At 41.1% G+C, this 19,819-nt stretch overlaps 1 protein-coding gene across 1 annotated transcript in view; it reads right to left on the reverse strand.

The window, feature by feature from the left end:
• Positions 1 to 19,819, reverse strand: part of LOC307266459 (protocadherin-15-like) — a gene marked incomplete at both ends in the record, with an annotated part of 135,721 nt that overhangs the window by 80,183 nt on the left and 35,719 nt on the right. The window contains 7 exons of the mRNA XM_080048487.1: positions 2,653 to 2,754; positions 3,821 to 3,912; positions 4,085 to 4,234; positions 6,801 to 6,935; positions 11,335 to 11,541; positions 12,533 to 12,645; positions 13,872 to 13,980. Coding sequence (XP_079904613.1) covers positions 2,653 to 2,754; positions 3,821 to 3,912; positions 4,085 to 4,234; positions 6,801 to 6,935; positions 11,335 to 11,541; positions 12,533 to 12,645; positions 13,872 to 13,980 — 908 coding nt within the window. The remainder of the gene's footprint in view (positions 1 to 2,652; positions 2,755 to 3,820; positions 3,913 to 4,084; positions 4,235 to 6,800; positions 6,936 to 11,334; positions 11,542 to 12,532; positions 12,646 to 13,871; positions 13,981 to 19,819) is intronic.

A 19,819-nucleotide genomic window follows, 5' to 3' on the forward strand; every position in this document is an offset into this window, starting at 1 on the left:
TAGGCACACTTTTTACTCTAGTGAGAATTGCTCATCACCAAAACATCTGTCAATAGCCATTCCTACATTAAATTGAAGCTTAAGGTGTTGGCTAGAAATGTGTGTATCTCTTTTTTTCCAACTTATTGTAATGAAGAAGTAATTTACCATCAAAGACACTCTGACACATCGTGACAACCAACCCCATCAAGGGGTCGGTTGTCACACACTATGGGGTTGTTTGTCACAATGGTATCTTAATGGGAAACATATTAAAAAGAAGGCAAGGAGGCAGAACCAAATTTGAATGTTTAATTGCATTGTCAAGTTGACAAATAGGCCTACATAACGTTCTGTAGCCTTGGCAGCTGGTCTAGTTTGGGATGCACTGGGTTGTTTTGATTTTGTTGCCCTTTTTTCTTTTGCTTGCTAGCTGCCTTTTCCTGCTCTATTCTTTCCTTCTCTGGGGTGTCAGTGAGGATACAGCTTGACAATTTATTTCGTTATTGGGTTCCTTTTCTGGCTGCAGCCTTGAGATAACATGTGACAACCAACCCCCCAAAAAATTTGACGACCAACCCCAACTTGAATTTCTTGCTAGCATCAAGGCCAACAACCATCTGACAACTAATTAGCTTGCTAACCACAATCTAAACTATAGTTTACCCTTCACACTTTCTGAGGGTAACAAGTGTTTTGTTATAAACCCATTGTGTAAAAGCCTAGAAGAAAAATACTGAGAAGCAAAATATTTTGAATTTGACATGAAAAACACAAAATATCCTCTCACCTGAAATGCAGCTGTCTTCCTCCAAGGAAGTCTATATGTGACCTCTGATCCCAATTCTGGACCTTTTTTATATCAACATTTCAGAGCTAGCGCGCTCTGGTGGCGAGATATAACGAATGTGACATCCAACCCATGTGACAAATTACCCCGTTCTCCCCTACAATGCTTGTCTAATGGTGCCAGAGTGGTTATGCCAGATGAACAGGAAAAACAAACTGTTAAATGCAATATGAAATTGTCATATTAGCTATCTGATTTAGGTTAATGTTGGGTCATTTTACCCATCATGGCAGCAATTGGCCCCCCTGAGATTATTGTCAGGAGGCGCCACTGTTCAGAGGAATACAACCAACAATCAACCAGATTCACATTGGCCTTATCCCAAAGTTGCATCTCAAATGAAATATCTACTCAAGTGTGTCTTGTAATGATACACACAAATTATCCAGTGAAAAAAATATATCTCCCATTGCTATTCTTAGTCTATATGAACCTGTTCAATAACTTCCACACATTCCTACCTTACAAGCGACCAATTCCTCTGTACTGCACTGACACTTCATCAAATGTTCCTGTTTGATCCTAACTTAAGTGTTGCTTTGGTTCTGTGCTTCTTGTTACAAAGAGTAAGGACTTGGCTCGTTTGTCCTTTCTGCAAGGACGCTGCAGTGCTAATTTATCTTTCTGTTGAGTTATTCTAGAGCGCAAAACACAAAGAACTATAACCCAAGTGTGCTTTGAGTATCTGCAAATAGGCTATTTTTCAGGTTGGGGCCATAGATCATATTGTATGGCTTTTGTAATTTCAAAGATTTCCATATAGTGTTAATACTGTGTACTGTGTACAGAAGGGACAATGTACAAGGTGTGTTTCCACTGGGTCCATGTTCTATGATGTTTCTTGTATCGAGTTCAGGCATGGTGCAGCAAAAAAACAAACACAAAAAAACACTAAAGGAATCAAACTCTCAGCCCAGTGCAGCTGCTACATCAATATGTGTAGCATTGTACATTGACCGCGTTCCAGTCTGTGAGCGCTTCGATGTCTGTGTTTGCTTGGTTTCTCAGATATTGCACTGTAATTGCTAAAACTAAAATCGCACAATTTAACTGCCAGACTTTAGCTCCCCAATCAATACACACACACACACACACACACACACACACACACACACACACACACACACACACACACACACACACACACACACACACACACACACACACACACACACAAACACAAGGTTTTCAAAATATTAGAAGCAAGCAGCTTTTTGAAACAGACCCAGATTGGGGAACAGTTTATGAGTTGGATAAAAAGTTATGGCACCTGATCGATTTAGTTCATGGAAGAAATGAAGGGCACGAGATGGGAAAGTGCAGAAAAATGCCATCTCCTCAAGTCGGTGCTTATCCTTTAGAATGCGACAGATACATTCAGTTTCTTACCCCATCTCTGACATTTATTGTAGATGCTATGAGTGCCGGCAGTTGCTGAAAACTGCTGTCTCTTTACTAGACATGTAGACATTCTAATTTTCTTTCCATTTCTCAAGAAGGGGGTAACTATATTGGCGAGGCAAACCCTTTCAATACATTTGACTCCACGCCTAACCTATCAATTTTCCTCTCAGACTACTCCGCTGCCATTTTCCCAACTATGATTCGTGATATTAAAAAGGTTGCACCTGCAACATGGTGAAAAGATGGAAAGAATGGCAGAGGAAGAGAAACGAAGAGGGAGCCATATATATACAGTATAGTGCTGGGGAGTGTCTGAAAATGAGAGAAAAAAGCTCTGATAACCTGAGGACCTGTAAAAGCCTCAGACCCAGACAGAGAGAAGTAAAAGACTGATGAGGCAAACAGAGAGAAGCCCTCACCTTCTGTGAGGTTCAGGCCCGTTGTCTATGGCTTCCACAGTCAAAGCGTAGCTCTTTCCGACGGCGAGATTAATACCTGGTGCCACGGTAATGATCCCAGTGCTGTGAAAAACAGTTCATTATAGTATCACAACATTAACAACTTGAACTCAAAATACTCAAACAAAAAGCTGCTAAGTGATTTGAAAAAAGCTAAAACTGAAAAAAAAAATTGGTAAATCTTCCGAGATACAAACCGCCGACTATCACGTCAATTACCCTGCAGGTTATAGCAATTTTTCATAATCATGGTTTTATTAATGGGTCAATGATATACTGTATGTATGGGTGTACTGTTTACACTTAGTACACTTTGATAGCAATATGTATAACAACAAAACTAAAACCTCTAAAAATACCATTGAAATCTATAAGTTATTTCGCAAGTGGTTTTGTGGTCCCATGCCCAATACAAGAACAGCCGCACTGAGCTTTATAATATGGAAGAATCCCCTGAATTAGTAAAGTTTTCGCTAATGTGCTTATTTGCTTTCTTGCCGAGACTTACCCTTCGTTCCAAATCCCAGATGATGTAACTTCCACTGTGCAGGTAATTGTGGGTTAGAATAGCAACTAAAGTAGCATGCTTTTTTGGTTTTTGCAAAATGCAAAATCCGACCAGGTTTAGTTAAGGTATTTTTGCCATACTGTGTTTGGCATGCATGAATTGGGACATCGTAATTCTCTCTCTGGCATGCCTAACAGCTGGGAATTATGGGTATTTGGAGCACAGGGAAAGTCTTTACCGGCTATGTCAAAGTCACAACAAGACTACAGGAAGTGATTGTACCGTGGCCAAGAACATAGGAATGTATGAATAAGAAAGCTTTATACAATGTTTGCACAGCTTGTGAAGCCAACGCAGCATGGTAGGCAGCAGACAACAAGATGCTGGTAGTGGGTTATTTTTTGGTTTCTTTTTTGTTTGTTTGTGGATCTTAGCCGTTTCCCCCTGTTTTCAGTCTTTTTTTTATGCTGAATAAGCTAACATCGGGAGCATACAGACATGAGAGCATGATCAATCTACTCAACTAACTATCAGCAAGAAAGCCTCTCACCCAAAATGTCACACCATTTCTTTAACATGAAAATAAAATCATCATAAATGCAGGAGATAGCCTATATTTACCTGTTGCCAATGAGAAAATGTCCCTGGTCACCAGCTATAATCCGGTAGGTGACCTGCCCGTTGGGTCCTGCATCAGAGTCCACTGCTGACAGCTGTGAAGATATACATACAAACACAAGGGCCATCTGTCACAACACTCATTTCACATTGTCAGAATCATCCTCCATATGACAGTATAACCTTATATTAACATATGCTGTAAAAATATCACACATTTTAAGTCACTGTGTTTGTGATAGGCAGGGTGTGTTTCGCAGTGTATACCTGTAAAACAGTTTCCTCCGGCATCATATCAGTAAACAGGTTGACATTATAAGAGACGTTAGGGAAAGTCGGACTGTTGTCATTAGCGTCCAGCACTGTTATCGTGACTGTCACCGGCAAGCTCTGCTGGACGCCGTCTGATGCTAGCAGCTGGAGAGACGGAGACACAGACAGAGAGGATGAATAACAATGTGTGTGTGTGTGTGCTGTATTTCTGTGACAAGAACAAAGACATACATTGTTACTTCTAGTCGGAGCTACAAAAAGCTACCTTTATCAGGCGGTGTACCTACTATATTTTCTTGGCACTTTGAAAGAGTCTGTTTGTTTACTTGTTTCTGTATGAGGTAAAGTTCTGTGTGCTTTTTCAATCCAAATCCCTGCTCTGGGTTTAGTTTGACATTTTCATGAGTCCAACTGATAACTCTTTAAACGCTTTGAACCAAGTTGTTCCGGCTGTCTCCCATTAATCTAACACATTCCTCTCTATGATGGTTGTTGCCCAATGCCTTTATCAAATGTGATTACTATTTGTAAACAAATGAATCACAGTGTTGATGTTCTCGCACTGCTTTAAAAAACGTATATCCTTTATATGATTTGATATGTTCTCTCCAAAGTAATTTCTTACAGGGAATAGTTTCACAATTTGTGTTGTATAGGCTTATTTGTTTTCTTGCCAGGAGTTAGATAAGAAGATTGATAGCACTCTATATGCTAAACATATGGCCGAAGCCAGCAGACGGTTAAGTAAGCTAAGTGTACAGACTTGGAAGCATAGTTAAATAAACATAAAAGCAATCTGGCTAGCAGCGGGGGTTAAGCTAACCAGTTAACATGTTCTACTACTTCCATTTAATAAACTCAACAACTTAAGTGTACAAATGAGAAGTTGTATTAAAGGATATGTCAGGAGGTACAGAGGCGACATATAGCCGTAAATATGGAGGATTTTGGTTATTATCTTTGGACTTATCCAAGCTAGCTATTTCTTCATGCTATATGCCTGTTGGCACTAGATTGTTATTTGGTGTACAGGCATGCAAGCAGTGCACTCTTGATTGTTTCTCTGTTATAAAGTGAATAAGCTTATTTCCAAAAAATCCAGAGCTATTCCTTTAAGCAAAACCAATTCTTTATTATTTTTACAGTTTGTTTCTTTCAATTCAAAATATAGGGCTATGTAATTTCAGCTTTTTTTGATAGGCATAGCTAACATCCACTGTTTGGCATATGAAACGTGTCCATTTTAAAATGATGGTTAAACAGCGGTGTATACATTCACAGCTGGATGATGTTGTGCTGTGAATGTCGTGACTCCACTTTTCTTTGTGAAGCAGTTTATACTCCTGAATACAACTACAACATGTACTCCAGGTTTTTTTTTCAAATCATCCATAGTGCATATCAAAGTGCATATCAACAGAAGCGACAGAAGCCTTCTTCACTGATACCAATCTCCTCCACAGGCTTGTCTGCCAAGAAGCTGATTGACTACTTTAAATGAAAATCATCCTGCATGTCCTGCAGAGCTCTCTCTCTCTCTCTCTCTCTCCTCCCCCCGCTTTAATTTAGCCTGCGAAGGCTTTCATGATGATTACTACACCTCTGCCTTTCAATCAATACAACAGAACTTCTGCTTCTTCTTCCATTTTTTAAAACTAGCAGCCTACATGCACACACACACACATAAAAGTCATATAATATTGCTGGCCGCCCACACACAACGTGCACACAAAAAAACGCAGACTGCCAGCAAGTGTGATATAGGGCTGAACTTGACGAATAACCGACTGCCGCTTGAAGTAACAATGCTGTAGCCTACATCAATATGTTGAGGCACACATACTTGGCAACCAATAAAGAAGCTTGCCAAATTCTATTGCCCTGATATAAGAAGGTAAAACGGCAGATGGGAGAGGGAGGGGAAACAACAAGAGAAAAGTAGAGGTAAAAAAAAAACAGAAACAGAAAATTGATGGAAAAAGGTAAATGTAGAGAGGCAGCAACCCTTGTAATAAGTCCTGTGTCTGGGCAGTGTAATAGGCCTGACTGCTGAATACCACTAGCACTATCTCTAACATTTATGAAAAACCCTGCTCATGTCATCATGCTGAGCAAATCTATAGAATAAGTGTTGCAATATAAAATGACATCCATATTCAAACAGTAAAGTGAAAGGTAGGCCTGAATGTGCCCAGTTTACTTGTAAATGTAGATCTGATATTTCTCCATTCTCTTTTCTCCTTTCCATTCTTATGGTCTTTCCATCTATGTCCCTGTCTTTTCTTCTTTCTCTGTAACCTAGTGCTCTTTAATCTCAATTTAAGTCTGTTTTCACCACCACAGCCATCCTTTTAATTTTCTCCTCCCTTACCTCTTCTCTTTCTTCTCCCCCTTTGGAAGGGAGAAGCAAGAAGCCAAATTAGGCTTTAAGTAATACCCGACCTTGTAGAGCTACAGGTGCATGTGCAACAAATAACCCCCCACCCTCTCTCTCCCTCTATTTCTCACTCTCTTCTTTCATTTTACCCTCCTCTCCTCTTGAGGTTTCCCTTCTCTAGATAACAGTAAAGAGGCTTTTCAATGTTTTTTTTTATCAAAGGGGCCTATGATTTGAGTTGAGTTATTCAAATGCATTCAGATGTGTATGGTTTCTCTCTATATATCTCACACACTGTACATAACGCACACACTAAAGAGCTGTAGAATGTACCGTGAACGTGTAGGAGTCCTGCGTCTCTCTGTCCAGCGGCTGCACCAGCGTGAGATATCTCCGTATTCCGGTTGCGGACACGGAGAAAACATGTGAGAAGTCGTCCAAGGATAACAGCAACTGAGGATCCCTGGTCTATGTTGGAGAGAGGAGGAAAAAAGGTGTTTAGGAGGAACACAGGCGATATTTGCAACATTGATCTTTCCCAGCAAACACAGAGAAGGTATACAGGGTCGTGCGAAAGTTTGTGAACCCCTTGAGCCTTTTGGAATTTTATTTATGTTAACCATTATTAATTAATTTTTTTCAATACCAGTATATTTTATATGAAATAACAGATGTTTGTTTATCAATTCAACATTTTTATTTTCCAGAAATCAATTGTTAAAATAGATAAAACAAATTATTTGACAAATGTTGTATGTGCAAAAGTTTGTGAACCCTAAGCTGCATTGCTTAAATGGAGCAGGTAAACACAATCAGGTGGGCCAAATTGATTGATGAAATAGACCAATGTAATGAGAGATATTTAGGGAAGAAATCGGGCGCCACTAGATAAAACACAGATAAAACCAGGTCAGTTTAGGCCCACCAAACTGAACCCATACAGGTCAGACATGCTCAAAGGGGAAACAATCTCAGAAGATCTCAGGAATAGAGTTGTGATGCTGCACATTTGTCTGGGGACAGCTATAAATTAATTCAAAAAAAGTTTGAGCTCCACCGTGAGGCAAATCATCTACAAATGGAGAGCTTTAAGAGTGACTGAACATCTGCCTAGAAGTGGACTTCCTTCAAAAATATCTTCAAGCGCCACAAGAAAAGTATTTTTTTAGTTAAAAGCCAACCCACACATTACATCTAGTGATTTGTAGACCTCTCTTGCAACATCTGGGACAGATGTGCATGGTTCCACAATAAGAAGAAAACTCAGTCAACATGGCTTTCAAGGGAGGGTTGCTGAAGAAGCCTCTGCTCTCAAAAAAGAACAAAACTGCTTGTCACAGCTTTGCCAGAGAGCACCTGGAGATACCTGAAGTCTTATTCTGTGGACAGATTAGTCCAAAATTGATCTGTTTGGTCATAACCAAAACCGCCATGTTTGGGCAAAAACACAACTCTGCCTACCACCAACAGAACCTTCTCCCAAGTGAAGAATGGTGATGGCAAATGGTCTGCAAATCTCCAGATGTAATGTGTGGGTTGGCTTTTACCTGAAAAATCCCTTTTCTTGTGGTGCTTGAAGATATTTTTGAAGGAAGTCCACTTCTAGGCAGATGTTAAGTCACTCTTAAAGCTCTCCATTTGTAGATGATTTGCCTCACGGTGGGCCGATGGAGCTCAAACTTTTTTATACAAATGTATAGCTGTCTCCAGACAAATGTGCAGCATCAAAACTCTATTCCTGAGATCCTCTGAGATTGTTTCCCCTTTGAGCATGTCTGACCTGTATGGGTTCAGTTTGGTGAGCCTAAACTGACCTGGTTTTATCTTTGTTTTATCTAGTGGCGCCCAATTTCTTCCCTAAAGATCTCTCACTACATTGGTCTATTTCATCAATCAGTTTGGCCCACCTGATTGTGTTTACCTTGCTCGATTTAAGCAATGCAGCTTAGGGTTCACAAACTTTTGCACATACAACATTTGTCAAATAATTTGTTTTATCTATTTTAACAATTGATTTCTGGAAAATAAAAATGTTGAATTGATAAACAAACATCTGTTATTTCATATAAAAAATACTGGTATTGAAAAAAATTTATTAATAATGGTTAAAATAAATAAAATTCCAAAAGGCTCAAGGGGTTCACAAACTTTCGCACGACACTGTATATGCTAAGCAATTACTACAGGGAAAATAAAAAAAGAGCAGATATTAATAGTGACACATTTTTTAGGAAGGCAATAACCAAGTGCCGGATTTTTTTTATCCGTCCCTCTCCGTGTCTGTACCATAGATAGTAAAGGTCTGTACTTGAAATAGTAAAGATTATTATTTGTTAATTAATTATGTTAATGATAAGCTGGTATAAATTGGCGGGAGAAACATAAATGCTTCCATATGCAAAACAGCTGAGAGCCATTGCTTTGACAAGAAGGTAAATTAAAAAAAATCCTCTCAAGATTTACTGGGCATAAACAAATTCCTTCTAGAGGGCTCTCTGTGTGTGTGTGTGTGTGTGTGTGTGTGTGTGTGTGTGTGTGTGTGTGTGTGTGTGTGTGTGTGTGTGTGTGTGTGTGGGTTTGTGCGTGTGTGTGTGTGTGTGTGTGTGTGTGTGTGTGTGTGTGTGTGTGTGTGTGTGTGTGTGTGTGTGGTTTGTGCGTGTGTGTGTGTGTGTGTGTGTGTGTGTGTGTGTGTGTGTGTGTGTGTGTGTGTGTGTGTGTGTGTGTCTGCTATACTCAGTGATCGAAAGGCAATCCACATCCAAGTCCCCCCCTGACATTACCCACACAGTCACCTCCTGTGTGTGTGTGTGTGTGTGTGTGTGTGTGTGTGTGTGTGTGTGTGTGTGTGTGTGTGTGTGTGTGTGTGTGTGTGTGTGTGTGCGCTTGTGAGCTTTCATTCTACATAAGGCTGGCTCAGCAGGGCAAGGAGGCTGATGATATTGTCAGTGTAGCCAGTGTGGATATTGAGTCATAAATAAACACACATACACAAACAGAGTTAATGGGAGACACACACACACACGCCCCCCTCCCCCCCAACACACACACACACACACACAATTGTATGCACACACGTAAATAAAAGTGATGGACGGCACTTAAAAGCAATTAGGACTAATCATCATTGTTGGTACTTAATGCTGGACGAAAGACCAGGGTTAGCAATATTCAAAATAACTCGACATATATCAATCGCCACAAGCACACAGTCTAAAACACACACACACACACACACACCATAGACTGTAGACACCGCTTGACACACACATTATCCCCACTAAGCCCATTCCTAGCTGTGGGGGTCTGTAAGAAAGCAATGAACCCTAGGCTTGTTTTTGTCAAAATGCCTATGTTACATCTTAAACAAGCTAAGCTCTCGGGAATGCACTGGCGATAACAATGTTGCAGCACTGTAAATTCTTACATTATCACTGAAAGGCAATTTAAGAGGGAAATGGTTTTTAGTAGCCAGATTCACAGGGAAATTAGATAGGGCACTTCATGCACACTGCAAGCACGGCACAAAGAAGAGATTTAGTGGAACAAAAAAAGGGAACATGGACAATTCAAAGGCTCAAGTCTTCATTTCTGTATGATACATCCGGTTTAAATATAGCCACCATGCTTGGCAGTTTAGTTTACACAGTTATTTCATTTTGTTGGAAGACAGGAATTGGTGTGTTTACTGTATCTTATATTAAAATGGATTAGGAAAGTATCAAAGAGCTTATTTTCTATGAATGTGGAACATTACAGCACAGCAACAAATGACCGTTGGCTCAACTCATCCCTGCAGCTAGCTACATATAGCTAATACAATCAGTTACAATTTTTCATTCAGCTGGCAAGTAGAAGCAGCTGGCTAGAAACAAATGGCCCACTCCATGAAGAAGAAAAAAAAAATATATATATTTTTGAACAGTAAACCATCCAGCATTAACACTGTAAACTGCCTATGTGCTGTGCAAGTAGGGAAAGCTTGACAGTGCTATCTACTGTAATTAGAGGGCTATGCGAAAGGTCGATTTCCATCTGGTAAATTGCTACGCGACAAAACGTATTAGTAATGACGTGCCAAGAAACATCGGGCCACAGGTATTGAAACTTAAAGTCAATCGATTCTTGTTTTTGTTGACGCAGTTTGTTGTTAACATCAACCAGTTGACGTTTCAATCAGCAAAGAGGAGGAAAAGATAGATTGAACACACTCAGCTGATACCTACAGGCGTCTGATTAGCTTTCAGCTATAAAGGAAATATGAAACAAATCATATGTACAGTAAGTGACTCCTCAGACGTAATGAGGCTAAAACATAACACACACAAAAATAACATGTATTTATTTGAACGTAAAATCAATAAAACTGTATAAGAATCCATTAATACTGATGTTGAATATATAGATTGGAATAAATGCATAACAACTGTGTACTTAATTAACAATTTTAATTAAAGGGGCTACGAGGAACTTTTAAATATTTCTGAAATGGTCTCATTTGTCCTCTGATGATCATGAATGACATGTAACAGCAAACTGGACCATCAGTGTAAAGAATTCTATTTTTAGATTGTTTTTCTTAGTGCCTTTGTCATAGGTACGCTCACCCAGAAACCACAGCTGGCGTAGTAAAAACACTACCGCTTTTTTCTATATGGGCCGCTAGAATGAACACAAACTGAAAGTTCCTCGGAGCACCTTTAACATTTGAATTAAGTTGCAAATGGGAACTTTTGCATTAGACTTTCCTTTGACAAAGGCATCATTCGAAAATGTTAAGTGGTACAATTTCACTTGGCAGAAAATCTGTATGAGTCAATCTATAATGTCTTGAGTCAGTGACAGCTCAGTGTGGCCTTTATTCTCTCACCTCCTCCACATCATTATCCAAAGCCAAGATGGCCAGCGGTGCAGACAGGTTGGCATTGGTCGCTATGGTGGTTCCCACGGGGGATGCCTCGTTGATGTAACCATGGTAGCTGGTCTCCAGGAAGTAGGGTGCCTGGTTGTTTTCATCCAGCACTTCGATTTGGAGGTTGGCAAAAGCTGGTAAGGGGTGGCCGTTATCCTGCTCTGCCTAAATGGGAGAGAAAAATAAATAAATAATAGTTTATTTTGGGTTGGCTTTCTGAACTCCAGCCTCTGCTCCGGCTTAAATGAGTGTTACATGAGACGTATAGGTCGTATAGTGAATAGAGTTCTGACCAATGCCACGCTACCAATACATGCTATGGTTCTACATTTGGATTTCAATAACAAAGAATGCCTTTATGAATACATTGCGATTGTTGGTTACATCGAGTCATTCATCGCTGGTGAGTGCGTTTTATCAAGAGACAAACTTTTATCAGAGAAAACAGCTAAATCTAGGGAAGCTCTTATCTTTTTTTTTGCCATTTCTATATTAGGCCGATGAGATGCAAAGTTGGCAGCAAAACCCACATTTCTCAAGGGGAGGCGGGGTTATTTCAACATGACCTGCACTGGAGATAATGATATCGGCAGCAAGTGTAAGATCTGAGTTAAGACTCAAATCCACCTACACTGTCTAACTTCTCTTTCTCCTTGCCCTCTCTTGAGGAGGCTTTTGAAGTGTATTGATGTCTGTCGAACTAAAACACACAGCTACCTTTAACTACAAGAGAATAAACATCACATATAGTACAAAATTCAATTTTCAATTTCAGTTAAGCAGAACCTGATGTATGCTCGCTGCTGTAATTCCATTACCAGCCTAATTAAGACGAAAAACTGCTTCACACAGCATGGGCTGGTCCTAATGCTTTACAGTTACGCACATTTAACATGTTCAGAGTAACCTACTTTTAATTGACCAGGAACAGCACAGAATGAATAAACTGAGAGGAGGAACATTTAGTCCTTATTTAAGCCCACAGATTTACTCAACAGCTTGATGGATAGTTAAGGTGTTAAAGACATGGAGGGAAAAAAGAGAGAGAAAAAAACACAGCTGTTTTTGAGGAGGAAGGGCGGCCGTTTCCCAAATATACATGCGGGGGGGAATCAGGATTATCATCCCCCCTGTTTGCGGCCCCTGAGTTTCTCACCTTGATAACCAGATCAAATCTGCGGTACAGTTCTCTGTTGATGGGCTTTAGTAGCAGGAGCTCCGCCGTTGTTCTGTTCAAACTAAAATATTCTGCATGGGACTCTGGTTTGCCTGAGAGAGAGAGAGAGAGAGAGAGAGAGAGAGAGAGAGAGAGAGAGAGAGAGAGTAGGCAACAAGATACAAAAAGTAAGAACAGAGCAAATACACAACAAATTTGATGTGAGTGAGTGAGTGAGTGAGTGAGTGAGTGAGTGAGTGAGTGAGTGAGTGAGTGAGTGAGTGAGTGAGTGAGTGAGTGAGTGAGTGAGTGAGTGAGTGAGTGAGTGAGTGAGTGAGTGAGTGAGTGAGTGAGAGAGAGAGAGAGAGAGACAGAACAAGAGACATCAGTAATACAAATCAATATGTTAGTCTAGTGGGGCTATAGAAGAGACAGGGATGGGCAGGAGAGAGAGTGGGAGGGACAGAGAGAGAGAGAGGCATGTCTAATGCTCCCAGTTCTTTAATCTCAGTTCTCCACAGGTGGGGATGCACAAACACACATACATATACACTGTATCGCTATGGAATGCTACATGGCCCAGCGGGGAAATCAAGTTCTGCAACAAAGGGCACTTGTGCATATGACATGGCAGCATGATTCCCCCTATATATGTTTAGATTTGGATGTATGTGGAATGCCCATCTACTTTTAAAGGCATGCCCTTGTGTCCAAGAATCAAGGCCTACTGTCATACTTGCAACACTCTTCTCTTCAAAAATGATATGTCCAGAGCAATAGCCCAGTCGCTGTTCATATATTAAACCGATGAAGGCCACTACGGCTAACAACGCAATCTTCAAACATGAAAGCTTCCTCGAAACGACCCTCAACACCTATTAATTCATTTTCAAATCGTTGCAATGGATTTTTTTCATGGCCTTCGTGACACCGTCTCTCATAATCCGTACTCTAGACGGATTACTTTCACAGGACAGGAGTCTGGGAAATGTAATCAAGTCCGTGTCGAGTCGTGTCAGTACATTTATTAATGGACTACGCAGTTCCTTAGGAGTTTTTTTCTTTTTTGTGACTCTGCATTTTTTGCAATTTCAAACAGTAATCAAGATATTCTGAAGCGATGTACACCGTTACCTGTTATGAAACACTTTCAATTTAAGATTACTCATGGAGCATTATTATAAGGTAGACAATTTGATCTCTCTTCTGCTAACATTGTATTATTTGCAAATTCAGCATCATATAAACTGTGACTTCACATACAGTGTTATTCTGCTGAGTGAATCCTAATGGCTTCCTCAAATGTGTGGAAATGTGTTGGTACAATGTACTATCTTACCGATGAGGATAGAGTATAGGATCCCCGGCCTTTCAGAGGGAGGTTGTATGTTTCTGTCCATGTCCACAGCTTGAATGGGAGGTGTTACATTGAGGGGATTCACCTTAGTCTGTAAACAGAAACATTAGAGCATTAGAGTTGAATGTCCAAACCATTGTCTACAAAAATGAAATCTCATCTAAAGAGTTAAAGGGAAAAGACAGTAGAAAAACTAAGAAAATAAAATAATCAAAACGTACTCAAACGTATAGAACATACCAGAACGTTAATCAAGCCGCCGCTTAAAGCAATCACCTACACAATCCGGAGGGATATTAAAGAAAAATAATAATTGGGTACGAGTCGACCCACTCACTCGTTCTTGGGTACAAAGAAAGAATTTGCTATTTGTTGATTAATGCAAAAACACGGTCTGAGCGTGCCAGCAAAGCAAGAGAGAGAGAGAGAGAGAGAGAGAGAGAGTAAACAGGAGAATGCTGCAGAATAGGAAAATCAATTGTTGGCAAAAGCCCCAACTGTGGTGTATTTCAAATCACAAGAAGCGCATGCATTCATGTGCACGCCGACATATACAATGGCTTGAATATGTGGCAAGAAGGAATACAAATGATCACTTCAATAAAATAAAAAAATACACACAAAACAACAATTTGTAGCCGTTTCTATTCACATTAAATGTACTTGTATTGATATCGAAATGTCCTTCTACTCTGCATACATTCACACACCTGCACACCTGGGGAGCACACACACACGCACGCATGCATGCATGCACGCACACACACACACACACACACACACACACACACACACACACACACACACACACACACACACACACACAAACACACACACACACACACACACACACACACATACTGTACAAGGCTGCAGGTGTGAATTAATATCTGTACGCGTGTGTGGCTAGCAGGCTATTATGTTGAGTTATAATAGTGTAATAGTGCTGAGGTGTAGGCAATATGAAGACCTCCAATGGGGAGAAATATATCGCAGGCCTATAGGATAAAAATCACTAAAGCTGTAAAAGGTCAAGCCAAGGAAGCGCACTGACAAGAAAGGAGGCGTATTCCCCACACGTGCATGAACACCTCAGCACACACCACATCAGCACCCACACACATGTGCACTGTGTATGTGATAGTACACTCTGCTTGCTAGGATACAGTGTTTTAACACCGCACCTGTCATGACAGCACTTAAAATCTACTAGCCAGCATAGAGCTATATCTCAGCGACGGAGGAGGGGTAAGGTAGGGTAAGTGAGGAGGAAACAGGCAGGGTAGAGGAAGTTATGGCGAGTGATGAAGTGGAGTAAAAGAGGGTGTAAATATATGGAAGGGAGATGAATCTGCCAGGAGTTTGTGGGTAAACAGTAAGCAGAGAGAGAGAGAGCGAGAGAGTGATGTAAATGCAGCGTATAGAAGAAAGAGTGGGAGAGTCAGAATAAGGGACTGAGAACACTGTAGGAATACTGATACTACAATTTGTGTTATCAACAATGACAATCATCTCACACGCAGACACTCACACACAAACACAAACACACACTCACACCCACACACACAGGATACAAAAGGAAAACAGAACAGGCACGGATGGTTCAGAGCAATAAAAGCAATACGAGAGTCAGAATCTGAGATTTGCACGTGAGTTAAGGAGTTCCACTCCAAGATAAATGTCTTAAAAATTGTATCAAGCACCCTTACGATTAGCATAAGGCTAAAGAGGCTAATTTGTTCCTTAAATGTCATGATCATCAACTCTCACCATGAAAGAGTCTCCTTCACTCTTGTACTTATTTAAAAAACGTTCGACCTTCGCTTAACTCGTATGCCTCTGCTTCTCTAAGGAAGTACTTAAAAAACAGCAGCAATTTGCTTTGATTCGTGACCGGCTTTAAAAAACTTTTTTGTTTAAGATGACCCGTTACAGTTTCCATATGCCATTATTCATATATTCACTGGCTTGTTTTGTCCAACCAACTGTTAGAAACAGAAAAGCTACTTAGTTTGCGTCCATAGTCAACAGCATAAAAAGTAATTATTCACTTTTGATAAGCTGTGGTTTTTGGCATTTCAGCTTTCTTTTAATTGATTAAATCAAGCCGTCATTTCAGTTCTAACTGGAACAATGCATTAGCCTTGATCTGCCATTGTTTCACTTTTTATATTGTATTTACAACCCTCCGCCTCTTTTGTTTGAAAGTGCGAAAAACATTGTGTTCTTCTTTAATGTTGTTTTTTCCATGTGTAACGTTATGTACGCTTCATGGCCAGGGCACAATCAGAAAATGGAAATCTCAATGCGATTTTCCCTTGTAAAATAAAAATAGAGACAGTACGTAAACTAATGACATCAGTTATCCACAATCATTAACCTTAAGTTCAGCAAAAACAAGATAACTCAAGGACAGCCTGAAAGCTAAAAAGTGAACCCACTTAATGACAGCAAGCTGGCCAGGTAATGTGAAAGAGATTGCATGCAAGGCGACACTGCAGAATCAGCAGGTGTAGCTATCGGCAACAGGTATCGAGCAGACGTGAATGCCTTTAGACACCACAACACCACCACCTGGCAAACGTAAGTGTGTATGTGTGTGTGTGTGTGGGGGGGGGGGGGGGCTGCCTTTTCTCTCTTTACTGGAGCACTAACGAGCAAAAGAGCAGCAGCTGTGTAGGCCGGTGGCTGATCCCGAAGGGCAGTGAGAGGGATCGATGGAGGGAGGGGGCGACAAACCCCTTTGGGGTGTCCATTGGTCAGGTGTGGCTTTCTGTCAGCCACTGAGCTATAAAGCAGCACATTGCAACGTGTTTTCTGGTGGTCCAACAGAGATACAGCCTTCCCCCTAACACAAAAACAGATGGCTGATTTCCCAATGCGTTAAAGGTGCAGTGTGTATAATTTATTGGCATTTTTCAGAACAGTTTTGGTAGAAAATGGAATATAATATTCATGAGTGTGTTTGAAATAATATATAACCGCTTAAAATGAGCCGTTTTTATCCACATAAGAGCGGGGCTTGGCACAATGGAGGCCGCCATTTCGAACTGCCATGATTCTAGTAGCACAGAATGGACACACTTAATGGCCATAATGCATTTTTAAAGTGGGTGTCCTCAGCACCTGTTGGAAGACCAAGAAGAAGTACTATAGAATAAATAACTAAATACATCTGTGTCTCATCACATAATATTGTGGAAAACTCGAGGCAGTGGTGGATAATGCCATCTTTAGTAACTAGCTTCTTGTCCTTGAAGGCCACTGTAGCTTCTCTTATCATTCGAAAGCGGTGGGGCAACCCAGGGGGGCGTTGCATTCTAGAACTTTCAGCACTAGATGCCACTAAATATTCAGATATTACACACTGCACCTTTAAAACTGCTGCGTTGCAAAGTTGGGAGTCCGTGTTGGACGCAAAATAAAGTTAAAGCTGTATTATTGCTGTATAGCCTTTAATGCTTTGTTCTTCTTTAGTTGCAACTTGTGGCCAATCAATTGGCAGTCTGATGGAATGAAAAGTGAAAGGATTGGCAAGGTCTTGTTTACTGTACTGCTGTTCAATAATCTATTTTCCCCCTCACAGCAATGTTCACAGCAATGTACATTTCTGAGTTGCAGAGGCAGCAATGTTTTTGAAGCGTATGTGTGAACGTGTCCTGACAGTCAAGTCCTCGGCAGAAGTGGCCAACGTCTCAGTGTGTGTGTGTGTGTGTGTGTGTGTGTGTGTGTGTGTGTGTGTGTGTGTGTGTGTGTGTGTGTGTGTGTGTGTGTGTGTGTGTGAGGGAGATAGAGAGACACATAGGGAGAAAATGTATGTTGGCCCGGAGGCTCTGAGCTTGTCATATCTCATCAGTCTGATTAGGACTCAGAAGGATTACGGGGCCCTGACTCTCCTCTTCGTTCAATTCTCTCCTGAGTTCACCTACCCACCTTTTTTATACCCTCGTGACAGCAGCTCTTTGCTGTCGTTTCCATCCATCCATCCATCCATCCATCCATCCATCCATCCATCCATCCATCCATCCATCCATCCATCCATCCATCCATCCATCCATCAGCTTCCTTTTTTGCTCTTCAACCTAAATTTGAGGGGATCCACCGCCGTGAAACCCCGGAGCATAAAGTGCATTCACCATATATTGGAGTTCACTGAAGCTGAATTGATAGATGGCTTCAAAGTCTGGTCTCAATCAATCAAACAGGGGCCCCTGAGAGGTGTGCTTTGAATAGATAGAGGGGCATTCAGGCGGACCTAATGGGGGCAGCTCATGCTGTTTGCATAAACACACATTCATTTAAATAACCTGGAACAGCTAAGGCTTAAGTGTATGATCATTTAGGAAATAAGCTTGATTATTTTTGCAGGTGAGTTTCACAACTTGAAAGGCCGACTCTACGACGATATTCCCTTTGGTATTGTTTCACCTGTTGAGCTATAACTAAGCCTAACTCCATTTCATAAAGAACATCAATGATTTACAGTACAGGGTGGCCCAAAATGGAGGCTTGGTCAGAATCAACGGTTGGACCAGATTTTTACATTTCCTGTAGAATATATTTTGACTGGTCAAAGCAGGAGAAGCCCTGGTATCCCTGGTGACATTAACAACACCCAATTAGGGAATGCCAGAGAACCAGAACATACGACCCGAGGGCCCTTGAAAATGGCAAACCTACATGGGGTGCAGCCATCATTAATTCTACCTACGCACGTGCTTACCCCCTATACCTTGACACGTCAAAATGTCGGCTGCGTTAAAAGGTCATCCGGTTCTCCTTAACACAAGCTTCAAACTGACATTCTGCAAAAGGTCCCCGGCTCTGGTAGTGTAACAGGGGTCACAGTCCAAATCAAAGAGTGGAAATCACCAAGCTGAAAGGAGCGGCATCGCCAACCTTCTGTCTAGAACGGTCCCACTTGCCCTTACCGCTGTGATGATGTAAGATTAGGGAATGCTCGAGTCAGCAGCAGTTGTGTATTGGGAGCAAATTGACAAGCGAGGAACATTCCCCTTCATTTGATGCAACGCGTTTTTAAGCATTGCCTTCCGAACTTCAAAAAACCCTCAGGTGTTTTCCCCGGCACAACCTTTCAGTGTGTCTGCTGCCTTTTACCTTGCTGCTTATTCTCCCCGTTTGATTCCTCCCCTCTCCCCACTATACTCCCCGTCGTAAACCTTGTCCTTGTCAGCGTGTACGCTTGCTCCTTCTCAAAACCACAAAGTGTAAAGTTGATTTACTCCTGTGGTTTCTGCGCTGTGTCTCTCTTGGCTTAGAAAAAACTGTCTGTGTGTGTGTGTGAGGTGTGTGTGAGGAGTGTGCGAGGAGAGATAAGAAAGAGAGAGAGAGAGAAGGGCTCAAAGGCAGAGAAAGAGTTCCCTAAGTGTGTCTGGACTTATGTGACAATACTAGTAAGTTTGTGTACAGAAATATCTCAGTATAAACAGAGATGAACTAGACAATGTCCAGGTAAGAATGGCTGCTATTCAGTTGCTGTTACAGGTATGTAGGTGTAGTAGGTGGATTGGGGTGGGAGGGAGTTAAGGCATGAACACAGTGATGTCTTGTCACAATCAAGAGTGTGCGTGTGTTGTGTGTGTGTGTGTGTGTGTGTGTGTGTGTGTGTGTGTGTGTGTGTGTGTGTGTGTAGGTGTGTGTGTGTGTGTGTGTGTGTGTGTGTGTGGTGTGGGATGAATGCACTGCTGACTTGTCAGAGTTGAAGATTTTGCCTGCAGCGGCTTTGTCTCATTTACAAAGTGGTGTTGTAAGTCGCTCTGGATAACAGCATCAGCTAAATGCCCGACGTTCCAAATGCAAAATGATATATACAGCTGTGTAAGCATAAATACATAACGCAGTGTTGCACACTCCCTTTTAAATACCACTCGTTCCTTCCGCAAGAGATTTACAGAACAATCTTTCTGAAA

Source organism: Ammodytes marinus (genome assembly GCF_949987685.1).
Source record: "Ammodytes marinus genome assembly, chromosome: 20".
In the NCBI taxonomy this organism is placed as follows: Eukaryota; Metazoa; Chordata; class Actinopteri; order Uranoscopiformes; family Ammodytidae; genus Ammodytes; species Ammodytes marinus.